This window comes from Oncorhynchus masou, chromosome 9 (genome assembly GCF_036934945.1).
Source record: "Oncorhynchus masou masou isolate Uvic2021 chromosome 9, UVic_Omas_1.1, whole genome shotgun sequence".
NCBI lineage: Eukaryota > Metazoa > Chordata > Actinopteri > Salmoniformes > Salmonidae > Oncorhynchus > Oncorhynchus masou.
Genome location: NC_088220.1, coordinates 26,692,627 through 26,719,128, shown reverse-complemented (window position 1 = coordinate 26,719,128; position 26,502 = coordinate 26,692,627). Strand labels below are relative to the sequence as shown.

General features: G+C 40.7%; 1 protein-coding gene and 1 long non-coding RNA gene across 2 annotated transcripts; both read left to right on the top strand.

Annotated features, from left to right (window-relative positions):
- The first annotated feature begins 1,811 nt into the window (after window positions 1-1,811).
- si:zfos-741a10.3 (uncharacterized protein LOC796591 homolog) lies at window positions 1,812-11,638 on the top strand. Its single transcript, XM_064973577.1, has 4 exons — window positions 1,812-2,028; window positions 2,325-2,663; window positions 11,141-11,256; window positions 11,403-11,638. Exons 1-4 carry the CDS (start codon window positions 1,977-1,979, stop codon window positions 11,412-11,414), a joined length of 519 nt encoding a protein of 172 aa, XP_064829649.1. The 5' UTR covers window positions 1,812-1,976; the 3' UTR covers window positions 11,415-11,638.
- Window positions 11,639-12,230: 592 nt separating this feature from the next.
- Window positions 12,231-18,727, top strand: LOC135545745 (uncharacterized). Its single transcript, XR_010456504.1, has 2 exons — window positions 12,231-13,909; window positions 14,219-18,727. It is a non-coding gene; the product is annotated as an uncharacterized LOC135545745 (long non-coding RNA).
- Window positions 18,728-26,502: the final 7,775 nt, after the last annotated feature.

The window sequence follows — 26,502 nt, the reverse complement described above, 5'->3', positions numbered from 1 at the left end:
GTGACAAGCCGAATTTCTTCAGCCTCCTGAGGTTGAAGAGGCGCTGCTGTGCCTTCTTCACGATGCTGTCTGTGTGAGTGGACCAATTCAGTTTGTCTGTGATGTGTATGCCGAGGAACTTAAAACTTGCTACTCTCTCCACTACTGTTCCATCGATGTGGATAGGGGGGTGTTCCCTCTGCTGTTTCCTGAAGTCCACAATCATCTCCTTAGTTTTGTTGACGTTGAGTGTGAGGTTATTTTCCTGACACCACACTGAACTCAGTTTGTATCAGTTTGGTGTCAGAATGACATCTAATTGACTGATGGATGGTGACTTGCTGGCTGACTTTTGTCCATTTGCAATATGTTTAAACAGTGAGGTACCATCACCAAAATGACAATCTGAAATCAACACCAATGAGCAATGGAGAGGAACGAGAAACACTGCCTGGCCAGTGAATTTCGCATTCCTGCAGTATTTTTGAGCATGACAAATTCGTGATGGTAAATGCCCATTGAAACATATTGCAAATGCACAGCGCATTTGCAATATGATTCAACAGTGAAAAACATCAAATGGACATGATGAAATCAACACAACGAGTGATGGAGAGGAACCACTATCACTGCCCGGCCATCCGGAGTTCATCAGGCCAGTCAATTGAGCATTTCTGCAGTATTTTTGAGCATGTCAAATTCTTGATGATACATGGCAAATGGACATAAATCCTGATTTGGCACTTTCAAATCTTTCATATTGCATTTGATCATTTCTTATGGCATTTGGCCAAAAAACGTGACTTGACTTCCTATGAAATCATATTGGAAATGGACAAAACATATGTCTTATGCAGAGCTAAGAGTCTGAGTTCAGTCCAACTACACATACCTCACACAGCACCTGTGACAGTAGGTCTTGCTATATGTATTTTTCTGCTGATAAAATGAGGACTCAGTACCCTATAGACCTATGGATGATTTATCCATTGTCCATTATATTGTAGGATAGTTGTTGATATATAAAGATAACCTATTAAAACATGAATTATGTCTGATATTGGATACTTTTCTTTTAGTGTTGGAGAATCTCTTGAGAATGACCAAATTAAATATGAATGAATGTGAAGAACATCACACGTCCACTGTCTTCCTCAAATGACCTTTCTGTGGTAGATCCAAGAGGTCAGACCAATGGGCATTCATGTCATCACACTTTGTGGACCAGACACATCAATGTGATTACTGAGGGACATTGCACCATATCACCAAGTAAAACTAATTATGTTGTCTATCGCTAGCAGCACCATATCACCAAGTAAAACTGGGTATGTTGTCTATCGCTAGCAGCACCATATCACGAAGTAAAACGGATTATGTTATCTATCGCTAGCACCACCATATCACCAAGTACAACTCTGAGCATGTGTAAATATACTTGGTGAATGAAGGTGATTCTGATTCTGATCATAATGGTTTGTAACTGACACAGGCCACCTACAATGCTGAGCTCAAATAAACACAGCAAAATAAAGGACGCACAATAGTACTATAAAAACATATAACATCTGATCAAGTTGTTTCTATAGACTGTGTGCAAAATATGTTTTCCCCTTTCAGTTGTGTAGGTGCCTCTATTTTTCAGAGCAGTATGACATTGCATGCCAATCAATCACATTTATTTATAAAGCACTTTTTACATCAGCAGATGTCACAAAGTGCTATACAGAAACCCAGCCTAAAACCCCAAACAGCAAGCAATGCAGAGGCAGAAGCCAGACACCATGGGATGTAGAAGTGCGATGTGATCCATGTTAAGAACCTCCCCTCCTGACAGAGGCAACACCATCACTTGGTTTCCTGAATCAACAACCTCACTACTTGTTTGACAACTAGGTTAATCAAAAGGCAATGCATTTCTGGCTTTAAGGATCAGTTACTGTGACTATTTTATGTTTTAATATAACTGGACTTAGAAGATTGTTGTGTGAAGAGACATGGAGGCGGTGTTTGGACTAGTGTTGGTGATGTTAACAGGAGTGTCTCATGGTAAGATGCTTCTCATCCTCTTATTCTGCATCAGCTACATGGTTTCTATTGTCTACATTGTTTTGTAAAGATGTGAATGGTTTTTGAGTCAAATGCACATACAGCATCATGCATTAGATGAGTGCCACTATTGCCACAAATTATTTAAAGAGACGTCAATTTTGGGGGCATTATGTCTTTCATTGAGATCCCAATGACAAGATTGTGATTATCATTAGTTCTCTCTGTCTCTGTCTATCTGTCTCTGTCTCTGTCTCTGCCCTCTCTCTCTCTCTCTCTCTCTTCTCTCTCCTCAGCCACAGACATGGTGACCACCTGTAATGCTACTCATAACTCATCCCAGTGTTCCGTGGTTCTGAATGGAACTCTGAATCTCCAGCTGATGACCAATGCGAGTGGATGTGAATTGTTGTTTAAAAAGAACCTCATCGATGGTCCCACACTGATATTCTCACTGAAAAGAAACAAGGTGACCTTTAGGGGAACGAGTGAAAAAAGATCAAAGTTCTTTATCAACAATGGGACCTTAAGGTTAACCAATGTGGAGAGGACTGATTCTGGGCAATACCTTGCGGAGATCTACAATTCCAATGGGTTACTTCTGGGAACCAGACGAGTACAACTGGACATTGAAGGCAAGTAACATCATAACACAAGCTATTTTCATCTATATTTTATCCTCCCCTATCTACTAAAATGACCAAATACAAAACAAATGTAATAAGGTGCAGCAGATCAAAGTAGCCATGATACTGCCAGATAAACCATCAATAACTCCATTATGCAGAGGTCACAAGTACTACTTCTTAGACCTAGTAACAATTTCCTTAAACGGCTGGAAATTGCAACAAATTGAGTAACATAGTTGAATTACAACATGCTGAGACAGCACATGTGGCAACACTGAAAAATCCACATTCATGTTGGCTTACAAGTGCCTATAGAATGTCTAAACCCCCTTGGATTTCTGCACATTTTATTGTTTACAAAGTGGAATTAAAATGGATTGCATAGTATTTTTGTTTTGTTTACCAATGATCTAAACATAATACTCTAATGTCAAAGTGGACAACAAATTCAAACATTTTCTTTAATGAATCCACCCCCAGAAATAAAACTCATGAAACTCCTGTCAATTTGGTGAAAGCCTCTGTTTTATCAGTGGGTAAAATAACAAATGTCCCCATGATATAAATTCTAAGTGGTCCGTCTGTGAAAGTCAGGTAAGTGTTTAGAAACACGTCATAGCTACATCATTCTCGTCACTGGAGATTGGGGATAACAAACTATCACATTTCGTAACGCTTTTAAAACAATTACCAGAAAACCAGATCGCATGACAAAGTATATATTTTGTTTAGATGTGCCCAATCTAAACAGTGTCCCAAATGATTCAACTCGGTTTCTCCTTCAAGTATCATGTCGCAGTGAATCCTGTGTGTCTGGAAAACAGAGATATTACAGAAAGGAGGTGATAGGAAACCCATTGTGCAATGAATGGAGAAACGTCCCACCCAACTGACTGTCAACCCATCGCATTCACGTTGTCAAGCTGTGTCATGCGGATGCTAAACTAATCGTCACTCAATCCCTTCTCAAAGTTAGGGTATGAGTTGAGAACTGCCTATTTTCCTCGAAAGTATGTAATGTCCAAAACTATACGATATTACAGAGAACAAGTTAATTATCTCAAATGACTCCCATTCACTCCTTGGAGAAAGCTCTCAGAATCACCCAGAATGCACAGCACGGTCCATACACAATGAGCGTTAATACGAGTCTAATGGAGTTTCCCATCTCCTCAAAATTGGGACAGAAACATGCTCTGCTCTCACTCTGGGCAGAGATGAGCAGCAAGTTGAATTCAGTGAGAGAGTCCTAAATTGATAGTGCAGTTTGTTTGGCCGATGCTACAGTAGCTAGCTACTTCACATGCTGATATAGAGTAAGATGGTGCAGACAGACATGGCAGCTCTGCTTCTAAGGAACTTTGCAGTATTTCATTTTTTTGGTGTGTTATTTCTTTCATTATTTGCCCAGAATTTGTTTTTGTGTTATTACATACTGCCAGAAATAACTTTTGGATATCAGAGTTGCGGTAACTCAACAGCATTACAACCAGGAATACGACTTTCCCGAATTGGATCCTTTGTTCCCCCCAGGACAATTGAACTTATCCCCGAGGCTTCTCCAAAGACGCCGCCAGTGGAGAAGAGGTATTCAGAGTGGACTTATAATCCGATTCAGGAGGCGTGCACACCATCCACCACTTCTGAGTATATCACTTGCTAATGTTCTGTCTCTGGCTGAAGATCTCTTTCCAGAGAGACATCAGGGACTGTAACATAATATATTTCACGGAATCATGGCTCTCTCAGGATATACTGTCCCCATCCATAGAGCCAGCTGGGTTCTCAGTTCATCACGCAGACAGGAATAAAGAACTCCCCATGGTAGAAGAAAGGCAGTGGTGTATGTTTCATGATTATCTACTTGTGGTGTGATTGTGATAACAGACAGAAACTCAAGTCCTTTTGTTCACCCAACCTAGAATAGCTCACAATCAAATGCCGAACGTTTTACCTCCAATGAGAATATTCTTCGGTTAAGGTCACAGCCATTTATATTCCCCCTCAAGCTGATACCACGATGGCCCTCTAGGAACTACATTGGACCTTTTACAAACTGGTAACCACAACTCCTGTGGCTGCATTTATTGTAGTTGGGGATTTTAACAAAGCAAAGCAGATAGCTACTTTACATGCTGATATTGACTTTATTATTGTGTGCAACTATGTTTTTTTCTAGCCAGCCAGCCAAGAAATAGAGTGCATTGCATTGTGGGCTTTGTTGTAGATTTGAGTTGCAACAGATTTCCCAAATTATTTCCACATGTTTCTACCAACATTGACATAAGAATTTGTTCACCTACACAACATACAGTTGAAGTCTGAAGTTTACATACACTTAGGTTGGAGTCATTAAAACTCATTTTTCAACCACTCCACTAATTTCTTGTTAACAAACCATAGTTTTGGCAAGTCGGTTAGGACATCTACTTTGTGCATGACACAAGTAATTTTTCCAACAATTGTTAACATAAAGATTATTTCAGAAGTTTACATACACTAAGTTGACTGTGCCTTTAAACAACTTGGAAAATTCCAGAATTTATGTCATTGCTTCAGAAGCTTCTGATAATGTAATTGACATCATTTGAGTCTATTGGAGGTGCACCTGTGGATATATTTCAAGGCCTACCAAAATCAGTGCCTCTTTGCTTGACATCATGGGAAAATCAAAAGAAATCAGCCAAGACCTCAGAAAAATCAATTGAGACCTCCACAAGTCTGGTTCATCCTTGGGAGCAATTTCAAAATTGCCTGAAGGTACCACTTTCATCTGTACAAACAATAGTAATCAAGTATAAACACCATGGGACCACGCAGCCGTCATACCGCTCAGGAAGGAGACACATTCTGTCTCCTAGAGATGAACAAACTTTGGTGCGAAAAGTGCAAATCAATTCCAGAACAAAATCAAAGGACCTTGTGAAGATGTTGGAGGAAACAGGTACAAAAGTATCGATATCCACAGTAAAACGAGTCCTATGTCGACATAACATGAAAGGCCGCTCAGCATGGAAGAAGCCACTGCTCCAAAACCGCCATAAAAAAGCCAGACTACTGATTGTAACTGCATATGGGGATAAAGATCGTACTTTTTGGAGAAATGTCCGCTGGTCTGATGAAACAAAAATAGAACTGTTTGGCCATAATGAACACTGCTATGTTTGGAGGAAGAAGGGGGATGCTTGCAAGCCAAAGAGCACCATCCCAACCGTGAATCACTGGGTGGCAGCATCATGTTGTGGGGGTGCTTTGCTGCAGAAGGGACTGGTGCACTTCACAAAATGTATGTCATGATGAGGAAGTGAAATTATGTGGATATATTGAAACATCTCAAAACATCAGTCAGGAAGTTAAAGCTTGGTCGCAAATGCGTCTTCCAAATGGACGATGACCCCAAGCATACTTCTAAAGTTGTGGCAAAATGGCTTAAGGACAACAAAGTCAAGGTATTGGAGTGGCCATCACAAAGCCCTGACCTCAATCCTATAGAAAATGTGTGGGCAGAACTGAAAAAGCATGTGTGAGCAAGGATGCATACAAACCTGACTCAGTTACATCAGCTCTATCAAGAGGAATGAGCCAAAATTCACCCAACTTATTGTGGGAAGCTTGTGGAAGGCTTCCCGAAACATTTGACCCAAGTAAAACAATTTAAAGGCAACGTTACCAAATACTAATTGAGTGTATGTAAACTTCTGACCCACTGGGAATGTGATGAAAGAAATTAAAGCTGAAATAAATCATTATCTCTGCTGTTTTTCTGACATTTCACATTCTTAAAATAAAGTGGTGATCCTAACTGACCTAAGACAGGGAATTTTTTTATCAGGATAAAATGTCCGGAATTGTGAAACTGAGTTTAAATGTATTTGGCTAAGGTGTATGTAAACTTCCCACTTCAACTGAATATATTTATTAACACTATTTAACACGGTTAATCCCACAATTAGTGATTTGGGGTGGATGATTCCTTTAACAAAAAATAAACACCAATATACAGTACCTTGATTAGATATGTATTCACTCCCTGAGTCAATACATGTTATAAACATGCAGTGATGACAGCTGTGATTCTTCTTGAGTAAGTCTCTAAGAGCTTTGCACACCTGTATTGTGCAATATTTTCCCATTATTCTTTTCAAAAGGTGTCTGGGATCATAGCTGGAAAGCAATTTTCAAACAGATTTAAGTCACAAATTTAATAACTTGGCCACTCAGGAACATTCACTGTCTCCTTGGTAAGCAACTCCAGTGTAGATTTGGCTTGGTGTTGTATGTTATTGTCCCGCTGAAATGTGAATTCCTCCCCGAGTGTGTGGTGTAAAGCAGCCTGAAGCAGGTTTTCCTCAAGGATCTTACCTCTGCTTTGCTCCATCTCACTTCTTTTCACCCTGAAAAACTCCCCAGTCTTTGCCGAAAATAAGTAGGCAGTTACTCAGTGATATGTTGTGTTGGATCGGCACCAAACATAAAGGCTTTGCATTTAGGCTAAAAATGGTATTCCTTTGTCATGTCTTTTTCAGTATTACATTAGTGCCTTGTTGGAACATTTTAATTCTGAATATTTGTATTGTTCTTTTTACTCTGTCATTTAGGTCATTATTGTGGAGTCACTACAATATTGTTGATCTAGCCTCAGTTTTCTACCATAACAGCTTTTCAACTCAGTAGCTGTTTTCAAATCACCAATGACCTCATTGTGACATTCAAAAGGGGTAGTATTTCAAAAATCATGTCAAAACATATTGTTTCAGTCCATATAATTTATGTGATTTGTTAAGCCACATTTGACTTCTGAACTAACTTAGGCTTGTCTAAACAAAAGGGATGAACACTTATTCCATGACTATTGTAGTTACATTTTTATTAATATGAAAAACAATTATGTAAAATGTTCTTTCCACTTTGACATTATGGATCATTTTGTGTAGATCAATGTAAAACAAATTAAAATTAAATAATTTAAAATCCACTAACAAAATGTGGAAAAAAAGGGGCCTTAGACTTCTATAGACTCCGTATGTATAATGGGCTTAAAAGCCATGGAATCATTGAATGCAAACAGCCAGTAGGAGTTTAAGAAAAATTTAGACCTTCAGTTTAGGATGCTATACTTGTATTCTCAAAAAGGAAGTGGTCAGTATGCTATATGTGCTTCTGTGTTACCACCTTCTGTAGATGAGTGCTGTTGTTGTGCTCTGTGGGTGTTGTTGTCTGGTAACGGTGGCCTGAATTCAGTCAGGGGGTCCTCATCAGCTATAAACAGGGCTGCCCATATGGGCCTGTTTCAAAAATAGAAATGGAAACTGTACCAACTGTCTCTGTTTCCAAATGTCAATATGTATAGGCCAATTCATTATGGCCTCATCACAGATTGTAAGTTACATTAACTCCTAGTAACTGGTCAAGAGGACAACATTATTGACAGTAGGAAAAGAGTGGCTATCAGCTGATCATCGTGAATGATGATGTAATTCTGCTAGCTAGTGTCGTGTCTTTGGAATCATTAAAGTGAAGACTGTTATTTTATCAAATCAATTCTCTGTATTATTACGTGATTAAACTAATCATGTATATGTAATTAACCAGGAAGTCGGTGCACCAAGGAAAATCTTCAGATTACAAAATTATAATTTTCCTAATATAACACTTCAGATAATTTAATATCTGATCAATTAGTCTTGTCACGTTCTGATCTTAGTTCCTTTGTTTTGTCTTTGTTTTAGTATGGTCAGGGCGTGAGTTGGGGTGGGCAGTCTGTTTGTTTTCCTATGTTGTATTTTGCGTTTGGCCTGGTATGGTTCTCAATCAGAGGCAGGTGTCGTTAGTTGTCTCTGATTGAGAATCATACTTAGGTACTCTTTTCCCACCAGTATTTCATGGGTGATTGTTTTCTGTGTCTGTGTTCTACATGGAACTGTTTCGGTTTTCGTTTCTGTCTTTCTATTTGTTATTTTGTACTTTCGTGTTCAGTGATTTTGTTAATTAAAACATGACGAACACGTACCACGCTGCATATTGATCTGATCTCTCATACTCCTCGTCAGAGGAGGATGAATCCCGTTACACTTCTAATTAATTAATGATTCTTTACCACACATTAGTCTCATTCAAAACATTGTAAATTGTTGGTTATCTGCACGAACCCAGCCTTTACTTTTAATCCTCCAAACACCAACTGTCTTAATAATTGATTTACTAATTAACTTAATAATCACAGAAATTAATAAACAAACACAGTAGATATGGTTACAGAGAAATGATAGGGGAGGTTCCCTAGTGGGCTAAGCCGATATGACGGCTTGGTGGACAAAGGGAAGTGGGTGTGGACTGAAAACAGCCGGTACGTGGTATGGTTAGGAATTCAACAACAATTGCAACCTTAGCTTAAACTGAGGTTTTTGTGATCTGAAGAGGATATCCTCAGGGGTGGGGGTGGGGGGTTAGAAAAGGGCTGTTCCATGACACCAGATCATGTCTGTGCTCATGGGGCGGACCAATGACTTAGTTAAACTTTAAAGGGAATACAATTCTTTCACACTAAAGATTTAAGATCACATTACATAATTTCACAAATTACTTCATCTTTACTCATTCATTTAATACTAGACTTAGATGCAAACCCCATTATTGAGAAATGTACACTTTCAGAGATATAGCTATGTGTGTTTCCTGTCCTCTCTGAGGTCACCAAATGAAACACACTCATCATACCCGTCCCTTAAGTAGCCACAGACCATTCCCAACTTCTCACAAGTGGACATTTTGTATCAAATTCTAATTTTGGGGATGAAAGAGTTCGCCATGTGAAATCCTTTATTCTCTCTGTGTCTCTTCTGCATGGCCAGGGGGAGAGTCTACACCAGGAATTTACGACCTGAGATAACAGAACTTGGGTGTAGGAGAGAGAGAGGGGGATGCCACGATCTATACCCAGAAAGGGCCACGTCATGACACCAGCTAATTGGCTATGGTGTCTCATTTTTAGTTGATTTTAGTTTTTTCTGCTGCTGCTGCTGAAATCTGCCTCATACAAACAAGCAGTCCAATGGCCACCTTCGCTGCCCCTAACAGAACCTCCAACAAAGAGCTACACATTACCGGTCCAACTCAAACATAGCCTTCCAGTATGCACACTCTCCTCCCAGTGTCCGTAGTCAGAGTCCACTGCATGCAGAAGTCAGACAAGTGAAAATGTGGGGCTGGAGTGTGGGTGAGGGGCTGAAGTGCAGGGGAGGGGACCTTTTCCAAGATTCAAGTTTATGAAATGAGCCAGTTTGATGTGCACTTTGTTACATTTAAAAGTAAAACATTTGAAAAGAAAGAGTGTTATGTACTTGAGTGAAGACCCAAAAGCGGTTTTAACAGAAAACAGAGTTCTTTAATGAAAAACAGGAATGGCATAAATCCTCTTCCAACGTTGACAATGGAACAAAAAAAAGAACGTAGTATAGTGCAGGATGCACCTGCCAGGCAGACTCCGACAGGATAGGACAAGGTGGAAGCAAACGAGACGACAGCTTGCTTCTGGCATCAAAAACACAAACAAGAATCAGACACTGAAAGTAGCAGGAACAGAGAGAGAAATAGAGACCTAATCAGAGGGGGAAGAGAGAACAGGTGTGAAAGAGTGAATGAGCTAGTTAGGGGAGATGTAGAACAGCTGAAGAATGAGAGACAGAGAAGGTAACCTAAAAAGACCAGCAGAGAGAGACAGAGTGAAGAGAAAGGACAGGAACAGACATAACAAGACATGACAAAGAGACTGAAAATATTTCTTTCAATGACTATTACATTTGACAAAATGCCACTATGCTGCTAGGGCACTTTTTTTATAAGAGGGCACAGCCCTATTTGTTCACGTACCTGGATATACATCTACACTGAGAGTACAAACACTAGGAACACCTATTTCCATGACAAAGACTGACCAGGTGAATCCAGGTGAAGCTACAGTCCCTTATTGATGTCACTTGTTAAGCCCACTTCAATCAGTGTAGATGAAGGTGAGGAGACAGGTTAAAGAAGGATTGTCTTGAGACAATTGAGACATGGATTGTGTATGTGTGCCATTCAGAGGGTGAACAGACAAGACAAAACATTTAAGTGTCTTTGGTATGGTATTAGGTGCCAGGCGCACCAATTTGTGTCAAGAACTGCAATCCTGCTAGGTTTTTCAGGCTCAACAGTTTAGTGTTTATCAAGAATGGTCCACCACTCAAAGGATATCCAGCCAACTTTTCACAACTGTGGGAAACATTGGAGTCAACATGGGCCAGCATCCCTGTGGAACACTTTCGACACCGTATAGAGTCCATGCCCCGACAAATTGAGGCTCTTCTGAGGGCAGAAGGGGGGTTGCAACTCAATATTGGGAAGGTGTTCTTAATGTTTTGTACAGTCAGTATGTTGTGTTGTGTTTATTACTATTCATTAATATGCTCATCACCTCTCCACCATGTTAACGCTCCTCTATGTAGGACCAGGTTTACCCATGGTGCTCATCTTGGGGTCAGGTTCAGCTGTTGGTCTCCTCCTAGCAGTGACGCTGGTAGCCTGCTGTATTCAGAGGAGAAGGAGAAGTCCAGCACCACAGGTTAGAACACAGCAAGCACCCCACCTATAATGTTACCATAGTTACTATCAATGAGGCCACAGTAGAGCACATATGTGTGTCACCACTACTTAGGATCTGACTTACTGTGTCATCACACCACTGATTTACCTCATCTCACATTTCAGATGCAGAACTAAGGACCTCAGCCTTCAGAATGAGGAAAGCGGTGACCAAACCTGTGATTCTTGCTAACAGAGGGGAGATAGAGGTTTAGGACTCATTAGTAGGCTTCCAGAGAGTAGTTATTGATAAGTAACTAGAATGGAGACAAAATACTCATTCCTTTTTCAAAACAGCCTAAACAATTTCCTTCGTTTTCTGTGTGTGCATTAATTAACTTCTAATAAATATTTTTATGGTAGTAGCTTATTTTTTATTCATCGTTTTTCTGTTTTGTTGGCAGCTATGAATCAGCACTGGTATTAAATTACATTAATACTTTTTCTGAGGATATTGAAACAAGACTTTTTCTCATGACAGTTATTATAGCCTAAAAATCACCCTTGTTTTGCAGTTCTCTTTTCAGAGAAGCTAAATAATGTTAATGTTAATTTTAATTTTTTGATCAGCTTAACATTTGCACATACACTGCTGCCATCTAGTGGCCAAAACCTAATTTGCGCCTGGGCTGGAATAATACATGATGGCCTTTCTCTTGCATTTCAAAGATGATGGTACAAAAAAATACAGATTTTACCAGATATTTCACCAGATCTAATGTGTTATTCTCCTACATTAATTTAACATTTCCACAAACTTCCAAATGTTTCCTTTCAAATGGTATCAATAATATGCATGTCCTTGCGCCAGGTCCTGAGCCATAAGCAGTTAGATTTGGGTATAGGTTGTCAGGATTTGGCCAGGGTTGTTCCAGTTGTTTGTCAGTAGATGTCCCCATTGTGCTTTTTGTCCCTGTGTTTTTCCCTTGACCCCCATTATTGTTTGCAGTTTCCCCTGATTGTATTTAAACCCTTTGTTTCCCTCAGTTCTGTGCTCTGTGTTTGTATGTTAGCACCCTGCCCTAGTGTTCTGTGTGCTCTTGTCGACGGGTAACGTTCTTGTGGTATTCTGTTTTTTGTTTTAGTTTAGTTTTGGTGAGTTTCTTTTTAGATCTTTTTGTGTTTTTCCTTCCACCTTTTGGATTTGCCATTTTTATTTTTAGGATTTTTTCTTCATTAAATACACCGTCTTAAATACTGCTGTGTCTGCCTCATCTTCTGGGTTCTGCTGTCTATTCGTGGCTCAGTTGGGTAAGTGACTGTTTCTCACTCCGGAGACCCAGGTTCGAAACCGGGTCCTGACATAGGTGACATTTTAAATAAAGGGGCGGATCCTTAATTCAATGTCCATTTCTCATTTTTGCTTTATTTCTCTCTTCATACATTTAGAGGATTGTAATAGTTATAAATGTATGTTATTGTCATGTTCAAGCCTCAAAATCAGATAATTAGATTATAAACAATTGTACCATTGCATTGTTTAATACTCATTTTTGATTGGCTTGAATTGCATTCTAGAGCGTGCATTATTTCCCTATATCGCACGGTATAATTGCTTGGTGTAATTCAATGACTTTGAAGCTCATTCTTACATGTTTTATTTTTTAGCTGCTTTTGAAAGCAAACATAAAATTGAAAACATTTAATGGTATCGTTGAATTCGACTTTCATAATAGTAAGCAAGAATGATGGTTTGGTTAGCTGAGCTAGCAATTTTTTATATTTTTTATTACCAAGACAACTACTGTACTGTAGCTATTTAGCTAGCTATACTTGCTAGCTACTTCAGTGGCTTTTGGGACTTTTCTATTGGCAAATGAATACATTCTAGAGGCAAATATGTTAATTTATAGCCATGGTATGAAAGGAATAATCAATTCAGGGCTCTGTGCGTTCTCCGGAAAATAATGCAACTCCACGATGCGTTAGCAGACCTTCCACATCGTGCACTATATTCCAAAGAATACAATTCAGGCATGTTAACCTCCTCCGCTGATGCTAGAGAGAGTGGATGTCAGTGTTATGGAGCTCTGGGAGGTACTGTCTATCTCCAGCTGACTGATACCAGGGGATATACATTCTTATTATAAAATACCCCAATGATAAAGCTACAGACACAGTCAACATTTTAAATTATTTAGTGAGAATGCATGACTCCATTAAAGCTAGATCAGAGTTCTTCATGAACGAGACATTTAGGATGACTAACACAGGACGGATTCTGATGAATACCTCTTAGAAACATTTCATTCTAATGGAAGTTCATTGGCCACCAGAAGACTACACCTGTTCATTGAAGGTAAAGGGCTATCTCAACAACAACAAAAATACATATGACTATTAGCTTCCAAAGAAATATACAGTCATTTGATACATAATGTAGATATTTGTTTTGTCTGTTTGCTGAAGTTGCCTTATTCCCCACAGCTCCAGTGTTATTCCCATGGAGAGATGAGTGTGTCCTGCTCCTCTGCGGGGGACGGTAGTGTAACAGTACAGCTGAACTCTGGATGGACAGATACTGAGAGACACTGAGACCTCTCCTGGTGAAGAGACAAACACCGTCACTCTGAAGAAAGGCCTGTCAGGAGATCTCACCTGTACCGTCAGAAACAACATCAACAGGTGTCCAGGTAAGCTACTGTATGGTCACATTTTCATTCTTATATCTGTGCCATTATTTGTTTTGCTTTAGCAGACACATCATGCAAAAAAATTCATGATCATATTAATAATGATGATGATGACGATTGATGGCATCATAATCTTAATTGTCATCATGACCTCTAGGGTCATTCCACAAAATAAGTTCCTTTACGTCCCTTTGATATTTTTTTTATATAGACAACATGGAGAACTAAATATATCTGATTTTTGACAAATTTGATTAATTAGCTGAGCACTTCATTTAAGTTTTATTCTGTCTCTCGTCTGTCCCCCAGGACCAGGACCCACTCCAAAAGGCTTTCGGAGCCATCATCGACTCAGTGGGTTTTGTCCAACATGTCTCTGGACCTTCTCACTGTCACAGTCATAATCTGGACCTAGTTTTGTCCCATGGAATAAATGTTGTGGATCTTAATGTTTTTCCTCATAATCCTGGACTATCGGACCACCATTTTATTACGTTAGCAATTGCAACAAATAATCTGCTCAGACCCCAACCAAGGAACATCAAAAGTCGTGCTATAAATTCACAGACAACACAAAGATTCCTTGATGTCCTTCCAGACTCCCTCTGTTTAGCCAAGGACGCCAGAGGACAAAAATCAGTTAACCACCTAACTGAGGAACTGAATTTAACCTTGCGCAATACCCTAGATGCAGTTGCACCCCCTAAACACTAAAAACATTTCTCATAACAAACGAGCTTCCTGGTACACAGAAAATACCCGAGCTCTGAAGCAAGCTTCCAGAAAATTGGAATGGAAATGGCGCCACACCAAAATGGAAGTGTTCTGACTAGCTTGGAAAGACAGTACCGTGCAGTATCGAAGAGCCCTTAATGCTGCTCGATCATCCTATTTTTCCAACTTAATTGACGAAAATAAGAACAATCCGAAATTCCTTTTTGATACTGTCGCAAAGCTAACTAAAAAGCAGCATTCCCCAAGAGAGGATGACTTTCACTTTAGCAGTGATAAATTCATGAACTTCTTTGAGGAAAAAATCATGATTATTAGAAAGCAAATTACGAACTCCTCTTTAAATCTGCGTATCCCTTCAAAGCTCAGTTGTCCTGAGTCTGCACAACTCTGCCAGGACATAGGATCAAGAGAGACACTCTATATATCTATATATCTCTTGACACAATGATGAAAATGATCATGGCCTCTAAACCTTCAAGCTGCATACTGGACCCTATTCCAACTAAACTACTGAAAGAGCTGCTTCCTGAGCTTGGCCCTCCTATGTTGAACATAATAAACAACTATTTTTCCACCAGATGTGTACCAAACTCACTAAAAGTTGCAGTAATAAAGCCTCTCTTGAAAAAACCAAACCTTGACCCAGAAAATATAAAAAACAATCGGCCTATATCAAATCTTCCATTCCTCTCAAATTGTTTTAGAAAAGGCTTCCTGAAGACAAACAATGTATACAAAATCCTTCAGTCTGGTTTTAGACCCCATCATAGCACTGAGACTGCACTTGTGAAGGTGGTTAATGACCTTTTAATCGCATCAGACCGAGGCTCTGCATCTGACCTGGTGCTCCTAGATCTTAGTGCTGCTTTTGATACCATCGATCACCACATTCTTTTGGAGAGATTGGAAACCAAATTGGTCTACACGGACAAGTTCTGGCCTGGTTTAGATCTTATCTGTCAAAGATATCAGTTTGTCTCTGTGAATGGTTTGTCCTCTGACAAATCAACTGTACATTTCGGTGTTCCTCAAGGTTCCGTTTTAGGACCACTATTGTTTTCACTATATAATTTACCTCTTGGGGATGTCATTTGAAAACATAATGTTAACTTTCACTGCTATGTGGATGACACACAGCTGTACATTTCAATGACACACGTGAAGCCCCAAAATTGCCCTCGCTAGAAGCCTGTGTTTCAGACATAAGGAAGTGGATGGCTGCAAACTTTCTACTTTTAAACTGGGACAAAACAGATATGCTTATTCTAGGTCCCAAGAAACAAAGATCTTCTGTTGAATCTGACAATTAATCTTAATGGATGTACAGTCGTCTCAAATAACACTGTGAAGGACCTCGATGTTACTCTGGACCATGATCTCTCTTTTGACGAACATATCAAGACTGTTTCAAGGACAGCTTTTTTCCATCTACGTAACATTGCAAAAATCAGAAACCTTCTGTCCAAAAATGATGCAGAAAAATTAATCCATGCTTTTGTTACTTCTAGGTTAGACTACTGCAATGCTCTCCTTTCCGGCTACCCGGATAAAGCACTAAATGAACTTCAGTTAGTGCTAATAACGGCTGCTAGAATCCTGACTAGAACCAAAAATAAATCTTATTTTTCCAGTGCTAGCCTCCCTACACTGGCTTTCTTTCAAGGCAAGGGCTGATTTCAAGGTTTTACTGCTAACCTACAAAGTGTTACATGGGCTTGCTCCTACCTACCTCTCTGATTTGGTCCTGCCGTACATACCTACACGTACGCTACAGTCACAAGACGCAGGCCTCCTAATTGTCCCTAGAATTTCTAAGCAAACAGCTGGAGGCAGGGCTTTCTCCTATAGAGCTCCATTTTTATGGAATGGTCTGCCTACCCATGTGAGAGAGGTAAACTCGGTCTCAACCTTTAAGTCTTTACTGAAGACTCATCTCTTCAGTGGGTCATATGATTGAGTGTAGTCTGGCCCAGGAGTGTGAAGGTGAACGGAAAGGCTCTGGAGCTAAGAACCACCCTTGCTGTCTCTGCCTGGCCGGTTCCCCTCTTTCCACTTGGATTCTCTGCCTCTAACCCTATTACAGGGGCTGAGTCACTGGCTTGCTGGTGCTCTTTCATGTCGTTCCTGGGAGGGGTGCGTCACTTGAGTGGGTTGAGTCACTGATGTGATCTTTCTGTCTGGGTTGGCGCCCCCTTTGGGTTGTGCCCTGGTGGAGATCTTTGTGGGCTATACTCGGCCTTGTCTCAGGATGGTTAGTTGAAGATATCCCTCTAGTGGTGTGGGGGCTGTGCTTTGACAAAGTGGGTGGGGTTATATCCTTCCTGTTTGGCCCTGTCCGAGGGGTATCATCGGATGGGGCCACAGTGTCTCCTGACCCCTCCTGTCTCAGCCTCCAATATTTATGCTGCAGTAGTTTATGTGTTGGGGGCTAGGGTCAGTTTGTTATATCTGGAGTACTTCTCCTGTCCTATCTGGTGTCCTGTGTGAATTATTGGTATTATTTTTCTTTATTTTGAATTTTTCCCCGTTTTCTCCCCAATTTCGTGGTGTCCAATTGTTTAGTAGCTACTATCTTGTCTCATCGCTACAACTACCGTACGGGCTCGGGAGAGACGAAGGTTGAAAGTCAAGTGTCCTCCGATACACAACCAAGCCGCACTGCTTCTTAACACAGCGGTCATCCAACCCGGAAGTCAGCCGCACCAATGTGTCGGAGGAAACACCGTGCACCTGGCAACCTTCCCTAACCCGTACGACGCTAGGCCAATTGTGCTTCGCCCAACAGATCTCCTGGTCGCGGCCGGTTACGACAGAGCCTGGCCGCAAACCCAGAGTCTCTGGTGGCACAGCTGGCGCTGCAATACAGCGCCCTTAACCACTGCGTCACTCGGGAGGCCCATCCTGTGTGAATTTAAGTATGTTCTCTCTTTCTTTCTCTCTCTCAGAGGACCTGAGCCCTAGGACCATGCATCAGGACGACCTGGCATGATGACTCCATGCTGTACCCAGTCCACCTGGCCCTGCTGCTGCTCCAGTTTCAACTGTTCTGCCTGTGATTATTATTATTTGATCATGCTGGTCATTTATGAACATTTGAACATCTTGGCCATGTTACATTATAATCTCCACCCGGCTCAGCCAGAAGAGGACTGGACACCCCACATAGCCTGGTTCCTCTCTAGGTTTCTTCCTAGGTTTTGGCCTTTCTAGGGAGTTTTTCCTAGCCACCGTGCTTCTACACCTGCATAGCTTGCTGTTTGGGGTTTTAGGCTGGGTTTCTGTAAAGCACTTTGAGATATCAGCTGATGTACGAAGGGCTATATAAATACATTTGATTTGATATGTGTTGGCCACTGTGGATTCACTATACAGTACAATTCCAAAACTCAGATTCCAAACTAAATCAACCTGCCACATCGTGTGACTAGGATGTTTATTAAGAAAAACACGCTATAGATTGATTGTGTATTTCAGGAATGAAAAAGGAAGTGTTTGAACACAGTCTTGATCTCACTTCTTTATTTCACAGACAAATGCATGAATATGTTATAAACAATAAGGCATTAAATAAGACAGAACAAAGAAGTAAGATACACCACACACACGTGAACAAGAGATCTTGAGACTAGATTTGCATGAGGGCTAAAAGAGGAAATGTGATACAGAAGACATTTTCACACTACATTTAGTCTGTGAGAACTTTGTATTTCTGCAACAAAGACCGAGCCCTGTGGTAGGTCCATGTGAATTCTATACTGTATGTTATTGAGTAAATACTATGCCCTTTATACAGCTGTGTCTGTTAGTGTTTCTCTGACACTAACTCGATCTCATGTGCTAGTTTAACTGTTGCAAGAAAGGTTGAAAAACAATGTTACACCACACAGGCCATGTCTTTAATGTGAACCTCCTAATGGTGGCCTTGTGTGGGGAAATGTTTTACCATAGAAAATCAAGGTGAGAGTGTGTATTAATAGACCTTTTGTTTGTGAACTGAATTAACGTTGAGGGCCACAGAAAATGTTACGGCAGGTCCGATATGTTCCCCTGGATGCTATTGTTAATGAAGGGATGATGCCTCTATATGTTTGCCTTCCATTCTTTATATGCTCTGTAGACACCTCTTCTGTCATTTCACTGCTATCATTGTGGGGCCAGCGACCTTTCAGTTACTGGGCCAACGCTCTGACCTCAAGGCTACCTGGTGTCAGAGAAGGCTACTTTGTTTTAATGCATACATATGATGTAATGTATTATAACTGATTCCAATCATGCATAGATGATGTCATGAATCATAGATAACGCCAATGAAAATATTGTACCATGTTTGATTAGGATTGTTTTGCAGTATCTAAAAACTCTATTTGGTCCACAATGTGTTATTGTTTTGTATTGCAAATGATTGTATCATTGTGGAGTGACACTTTAATACATTTGTCTAACTCTTACTTTACATTAATGTGGCATGGCCATGGACAAACACAGAGAGGTGTTGATAATACACCACAAACAGACTGGACCATCTGTTTGCCACTTCAGAGCAATACCATAATGACTATCATAAATACTGTATCATAAAAAGTATGTATACCACCAGAAACAAGATAGTACTGTCAGCTGCATTTGTGATCTGAACATGTATTTATTTAGGTGATAAAGCAGTGAAAGTTAACATTATGTTTTCGAATGACATCCCCAAGAGGTAAAATATATAGTGAAAACAATAGTGGTCCTAAAACGGAACCTTGAGGAACACCGAAATTTACAGTTGATTTGTCAGAGGACAAACCATTCACAGAGACAAACTGATATCTTTCCGTCAGATAAGATCTTAACCAGGCCAGAACTTGTCCGTGTAGACCAATTTGGGTTTCCAACTCTACAAAAGAATGTGGTGATCGATGGTATCAAAAGCAGCACTAAGTTCTGGGAGCACGAGGACAGATGCAGAGCCTCGGTCTGATGCCATTAAAAGGTAATTTACCACATTCACAAGTGCAGTCTCTATGATGGGGTCTAAAACCAGACTGAAGCATTTCGTATACATTGTTTGTCTTCAGGAAGACAGTGAGTTGCTGCGCAACAGCCTTCTCTAAAAGTTTTGAGAGGAATGGAAGATTCGATATAGGCCGATAGTTTTTTATATTTTCTGGGTCAAGGTTTGGCTTTTTCAAGAGAGGCTTTATTACTGCCACTTTTAGTGAGTTTGGTACACATCCGGTGGATAGAGAGCCGTTTATTATGTTCAACATAGGAGGGCCAAGCGCAGGAAGCAGCTCTTTCAGTAGTTTAGTTGGAATAGGGTCCAGTATGCAGCTTGAAGGTTTAGAGGCCATGATTATTTTCATCATTGTGTCAAGAGATATAGTACTAAAACACATGAGCGTATCTCTTGATCCTAGGTCCTGGCAGAGTTGTGCAGACTCAGGACAACTGAGCTTAGAAGGAATACGCAGATTTAAAGAGGAGTCCGTAATTTGCTTTCTAATAATCATGATCTTTTCCTCAAAGAAGTTCATGAATTTATCACTGCTAAAGTGAAAGACATCCTCTCTTGGGGAATGCTGCTTTTTAGTTAGCTTTGCGACAGTATAAAAAAGGAATTTCGGATTGTTCTTATTTTCCTCAATTAAGTTAGAAAAATAGGATGATCGAGCAGCAGTAAGGGCTCTTCGGTACCAAGCTAGTCGGAAGACTACCAGTTTGGTGTGGCGCCATATCCGTTCCAATTTTTTGGAAGCTTGCTTCAGAGCTCGGGTATTTTCTGTGTACCAGGGAGCTAGTTTCTTATGAGAAATGTTTTTAGTTTTTAGGGGTGCAACTGCATCTAGGGTATTGCGCAAGGTTAAATTGAGTTCCTCAGTTAGGTGGTTAACTGATTTTTGTCCTCTGGCGTCCTTGCGTACACAGAGGGAATCTGTTGTCTGTGAATTTATAGCATGTCTTCTGATGTTCCTTGGTTGGGGTCTGAGCAGTTTATTTGTTGCAATTGCAAACGTAATAAAATGGTGGTCCGACAGTCCAGGATTGTGAGGAAAAACATTAAGATCCACATTTATTCCATGGGACAAAACTAGGTCCAGAGTATGACTGTGACAGTGAGTGGGTCCAGAGACATGTTGGACAAAACCCACTGAGTCGATGATGGCTCCGAAAGCCTTTTGGAGTGGGTCTGTGGACTTTTCCATGTGAATATTAAAGTCACCAAAGATTAGAATATGATCTGCTATGACTACAAGGTCCGATAGGAATTCAGGGAACTCAATGAGGAACGCTGTATATGGCCCAGGAGGCCTGTAAACAGTCCTTTTTTGTCCTTTTTTTGTAAATTGAAATTTGCTATCGTAAATGTTAGCAACACCTCTGCCTTTGCGGGATGCACACGGGATATGGTCACTAGTGTGGCCAGGAGGTGAGGCCTCATTTAACACAGTAAATACATCAGGCTTAAGCCATGTTTCAGTCAGGCCAATCACATCAAGATTATGATCAGTGATTAGTTCATTGGCTATAATTGCCTTTGAAGTAAGGGATCTAACATTAAGTTGCCCTATTTTGAGATGTGAGGTATCATGATCTCTTTCAATAATGGCAGGAATGGAGGAGGTCTTTATCCTAGTGAGATTGCTAAGGCGAACACCGCCATGTTTAGTTTTGCCCAACCTAGGTTGAGGCACAGACACGGTCTCAATGGTGATAGCTGAGCTGACTACACTGACTGTGCTCGTGGCAGACTCCACGATGCTGGCAGGCTTTTTCATTGTGGAGCTAGAGGAGGTAGAGCCCTGTCTATGTTGGTAGATAAGATGAGAGCACCCCTCCAGCTAGGATGGAGTCCGTCACTCCTCAGCAGGTCAGGCTTGGTCCTGTTTGTGGGTGAGTCCCAGAAAGAGGGCCAATTATCTACAAATTCTATCTTTTGGGAGGGGACGAAAACAGTTTTCAACCAGAAATTGAGTTTTGAGACTCTGCTGTAGAGCTCATCACTCCCACTAACTGGGTGGGGGCCAGAGACAATTACTTGATGCCGACACATCTTTCTAGCTGATTTACACGCAGAAGCTATGTTGCGCTTGGTGATCTCTGACTGTTTCATCCTAACATCATTGGTGCCGACGTGGATAACAATATCTCTATACTCTCTACACTCGCCAGTTTTAGCTTTAGCCAGCACCATCTTCAGATTAGCCTTAACGTCGGTAGCCCTGCCCCCTGGTAAACAGTGCATGATCGCTGGATGATTCGTTTTTAGTCTAATACTGCGGGTAATGGAGTCGCCAATGACTAGAGTTTTCAATTTGTCAGAGCTAATGGTGGGAAGCTTCGGCGTCTCAGACCCCGTAACGGGAGGAGTAGAGACAAGAGAAGGCTTGGCCTCTGACTCCCACTCGCTGCTTAATGGGGAAAACTGGTTGAAAGTTTCTGTCGGCTGAATGAGCGACACCGGTTGAGCATTCCTACAGCATTTCCTTCCAGAAACCGTGAGAAAGTTTTCCGTCTGCGGGGACTGTGCCAAGTGATTTATACTAACGTTACTATCTGTACTTACTGGTGGCACAGACGCTGTTTCATCCTTTCCTACACTGATATTACCCTTGCCTAACGATTGCGTATGAAGCTGGGCTTGTAGCACAGCTATCCTCGCCGTAAGGCGTATACAGTTCGTATACAGTATACAGTTCTCCTGTATATTATGAGTACAGCGACTGCAATTAGAAGGCATCATGTTAATGTTACTACTTAGCTTCGGCTGTTGGAGGTCCTGACGAACCGTGTCCAGATAAAGCGTCCAGAGTGAAAAAGTTGAGGGAAAAAAACAAAAATATAAACGGTAATTAAAAAGTAAAAACCGTAAAGTTGTCAGGTAGCAAAATAGGTTGGCAACAAAACGCACAGCAACACGTAAACAAGTCTGCAAGTTGTGACCGGAAATGACGTCAAAAGAACGTGAAAACAAGGGAGCGTGTTTATCCATATCAGTGGTTCGCCATTGTGAAGACAACATGCTTGAAGTGTTTGGGCTCCTGGTGATGTTAACTGGACTCTCGAATGGTAAGAGGCTACAGATGTTTGTCTATGGAGATCATGCATGTTCTAACAATAAGGCAGTGTTATAAAGGGTAAATGAATAATTACAGCAGAGTTCAATACCGCGTTATAATGAGGTGAAAAGAAACAGACACAAAGCAAGGTTAAATTATTTACTTGTCAAATTAGATATTTTTTTACCCCTTATTTTACCAGGTAAGTTGACTGAGAACACATGCTCATTTACAGCAACAGCCTGGGGAATAGTTACAGGGAAGAAGAGGGGGGATGAATGAGCCAATTGGAAACTGTGGATGATTTGGTGGCCATGATGGTATAAGGGCCAGATTTAGAATTTAGCCAGGACACCGGGGTTAACACCCCTACTCTTACGATGAGGGCCATGGGATCTTCAGTGATCACAAAGAGTCAGGACACTCGTTTAATGTCCCATCTGAAAGACAGCAATGTCCCCAATCACTGCCCTGGTGCACATAAAGAATTAGACCAGAGGAAAAGATGCCTCCTACTGGCCCTCCAACACCATTTCCAGCAGCATCTGGTCTCCCATCCAGGACTAACCTTGCTAAGCTTCAGAGGCAAGCCAACAGTGGGTTGCAGGGTGATATGTTGCTGGGACATTCATAATGTCACAAAATGAAAATATATTCAAGTTTCAGATGAAGAATAACAGTAATCACTATCAACAAAAGTGTGATGCTCGACAGAACATAGCTTGTCACAGAGCTCTGGGAGAAACTGTCTTTCTTCAGCTGATGAATAATGCCACAGCGTCTGAACTCAAATTCAGAAAAGATCCCACTGGTGCAAGTTAGGACATATTAAAAATGAAAAACAACACAGTGAGATTCCATGACTCCATTAAAGCTAGATCAGAGTTCTTTATCAACAACGGGACATTTAGGACATCTAACACAGAAAAGAGTGATTCTGGTGAATATCTCTTAGAAATCTACGACTCTTTTGAGCACCGGAGGAGTACAACTGAGCTAAAAAGTTAATATCTCTTTGCCAAGTAAGAATCTTCCAAAGAAGCTAAAGGCATCTTGAATGTTGACATGCACTTGTGATCAAATGTTTTTTGGGGTGCAAAATGCTCCTTTGACTGCTTACATACATTAAACTTAGGTATAGGCATTCCACTGGCGGGACATCTTCTGGTGAAACTGGAGGGCGCACAATTAAAATAAATAATCATTAATATTATGGATATTAAACATGTAGGTACATATAAGTGTCTTATATGGGCTGAATGCTTAAATTCTTGTTCATCTAACCGCACTGTCCGATTTACATTTATATGCTGAGATAGAATCTGAAAATCTACCCTTAAACTTTGTTTCAACAAGTCAAAATACATTTCTATATACTCCTCAGATATCCTAAAATGTAATCAAACTATAAAATTTCTTACGGAAAGAAGTTCAATAGGAATCCGATTTAAGCAGGTGCGTCCTGTCTTCATGGCGCGCGCAAACACGAATTTCCAAGACTGTGTCCCTGTACTAAAACTGATATTTCTTATTCGTTTTTGACGTTACAAGCCTGAAACCTTGTACATAGACTGCTGCTCCCGTGTGGAAGCCATCGGAATTGCATCCAGGGAGCTCATTTTCAATATGACCGTACTATTGCATTTCTAAGAGGATGGTCTCTCTCAAAAAAACAAAGTTCTGGTTGTTTTTTCTTTGGATTTTCTCCTACTATATATATTGTGTTATTCTCCTACATTATTTTAACATTTCAACAAACATCAAAGTAGTAACAGTTGTCATTCACTGCAGAGGTCTGTGATGGAGAAGATGTCCCTGTGGTGTACAATTCTGTGAAACACAATCCTTACTGTAATAGTCAATGGCAGAATGGGTCAAACAGTTTTATAAAGCAAATCTTTTTTGCATCCAATAGCAAACCCAATTTAGCAAGGTTTGAGCCCCCAGAAAGTGGTATATTAACCCAGTCAATTGTGAAGTCATGTTATTGTGTCGAGCCACCAGCTTCAACCTAAAAGGAATCAGTTGCAGCCGATTGAAGACACCAGAGTCACAAACCACTATTAGCGAAACATTGGACTTTGATCTGCTGGTCTTCTCTGTTTCACTTCTTATTTCTCTCACCTCTGTCAATGCCAGCGGAAAGAGGGGATTGAGCTGCAGCCTCTACAAGAAACGGTAAGTCTCTAGCACAAACATGGGGTCTATTCAAGATTCAAAATGGCACATTTTACTCTGTACAGTAGTGTCAATGAACTTTAGTGGGATTTATTAAAGTCCTTTGGGGTCATTTGGACCCCACACAAAAATACCTACTTCTACCTACAGTAATTTGATAAATAGGTATTTTATTTTTTATTATGTCTCCAGAGAAACCTACATACAAGTTATCCATACCACCAGAGGGTGGAGGGGGACCTGCATCAGTTATCTTGACCAGATAGAGAGATCACCTGCAGAGAACAGTCCCATAAACTCCCCATGTACTCCCCTATGATTGTACTTTTCTGTACCACATATCGTATAACTGTACAATACCAAAACTGCCACCGCCATTCTTGGTTTTAGGGATGGAGTCATGTGTCCTCCAGATGTGACGCCTGGCCTTCTGGCCAAATTGTTCATTCCTGGTTTCATCAGACCAGAGAAATGTCTGAGAGTCTTTAGATAGCTTTTGGCAAACTCCAAGCGGGCTGTCATTTGCCTTTTACTGAAGAGTGGCTTCCGTCTGGACACTATCATAAAGGTCTCCACAGAGGAACTCTAGAGCTGTCACAGTGACCATCGGGTTTCTTGGTCACCTCTCTGACCAAGGCCCTTCTCCCCCGATTTCTCAGTTTGGCCGGGTGGCCAGCTCTAGGAAGAGTCTTGGTTCCAAGCTTCTTCCATTTAAGAATCATGGAGGCCACTGTGTTCTTGGGGACCTTAAATGCTGAATTATGTTTCTGGTACCCTTCCACAGATCTGTGCCTCAACATAATCCTGTCTCTGAGTTCTATGGACAGTTCCTTGGACCTCATGGCTTGTTTTTGTCTCTGACATGCAGTGTCAACTGTGGGACCTTATATAGAGAGGTGTGTGCCTTTCCAAATCATGTCCAATCAATTGAATTTAACACAAGAAGACTCCAATCAGGTATACAAACATCTCAAGGATGATAAATGGAAACAGGATGCACCTGAGCTCAATTTCGAGTCTCATAGCAAAGGGTCTGAATACTTATGTAAATAAGGTATTTCAGTTTTTCATGTTTAATAAATCTTTAAACAATTCTAACAATCTGTTTTCGCTTTCTCATTATGGGAATTGTTTGTAGATTAGTGAGGCATTTTTGTTATTTAATCCATTTTAGAATAAGGCTGCAACAAAATGTGGAAGAAGTAAAGTGTTCTGAATACTTTCCGAAGGCAATATATATGTTAGTTGCAGTCAAAACAGCTCATAAAAGTCTGTCCATTTTTTTGAAGACCTTGTAGATCCGTAATCCAGAAACCAGCTACCCTCTGATTGTACAGATTGCTGTGTTGGTATATTTTCTGATTCTTTGAAATTATACCATGGGAAGTGTTCTATGAGTGAAATGTGTAAAGGTATTTGGTTTGAAGTGCCTTTGAGGGTTTGTTCATGCTTTATGAAGGGTTGCACTTCTCAGGCTCTGCACACTCCTGGATTGCATCCTACCTGGCGGGTTGCTCCTACCAGGTGGTGTGGGGAGGATCTGTGTCTGCACCACATGCTCTCACTGCTGGTGTCCCCCAGGGCTCGGTTCTAGGTCCACTCCTCTTTTCTATATACACCAAGTCACTCAGATCTGTC

What these genes read in the sequence shown, in the direction of transcription:
- si:zfos-741a10.3 (XM_064973577.1), top strand. Translation starts at nt 1,977, where the DNA reads ATGGAGGCGGTGTTTGGACTAGTGTTGGTGATGTTAACAGGAGTGTCT. An exon ending in GTTAACAGGAGTGTCTCATG is followed by an intron (nt 2,029 to 2,324) that starts GTAAGATGCTTC and finishes CTCTCTCCTCAG; the next exon opens with CCACAGACATGGTGACCACC. An exon ending in AGTACAACTGGACATTGAAG is followed by an intron (nt 2,664 to 11,140) that starts GCAAGTAACATC and finishes TCCTCTATGTAG; the next exon opens with GACCAGGTTTACCCATGGTG.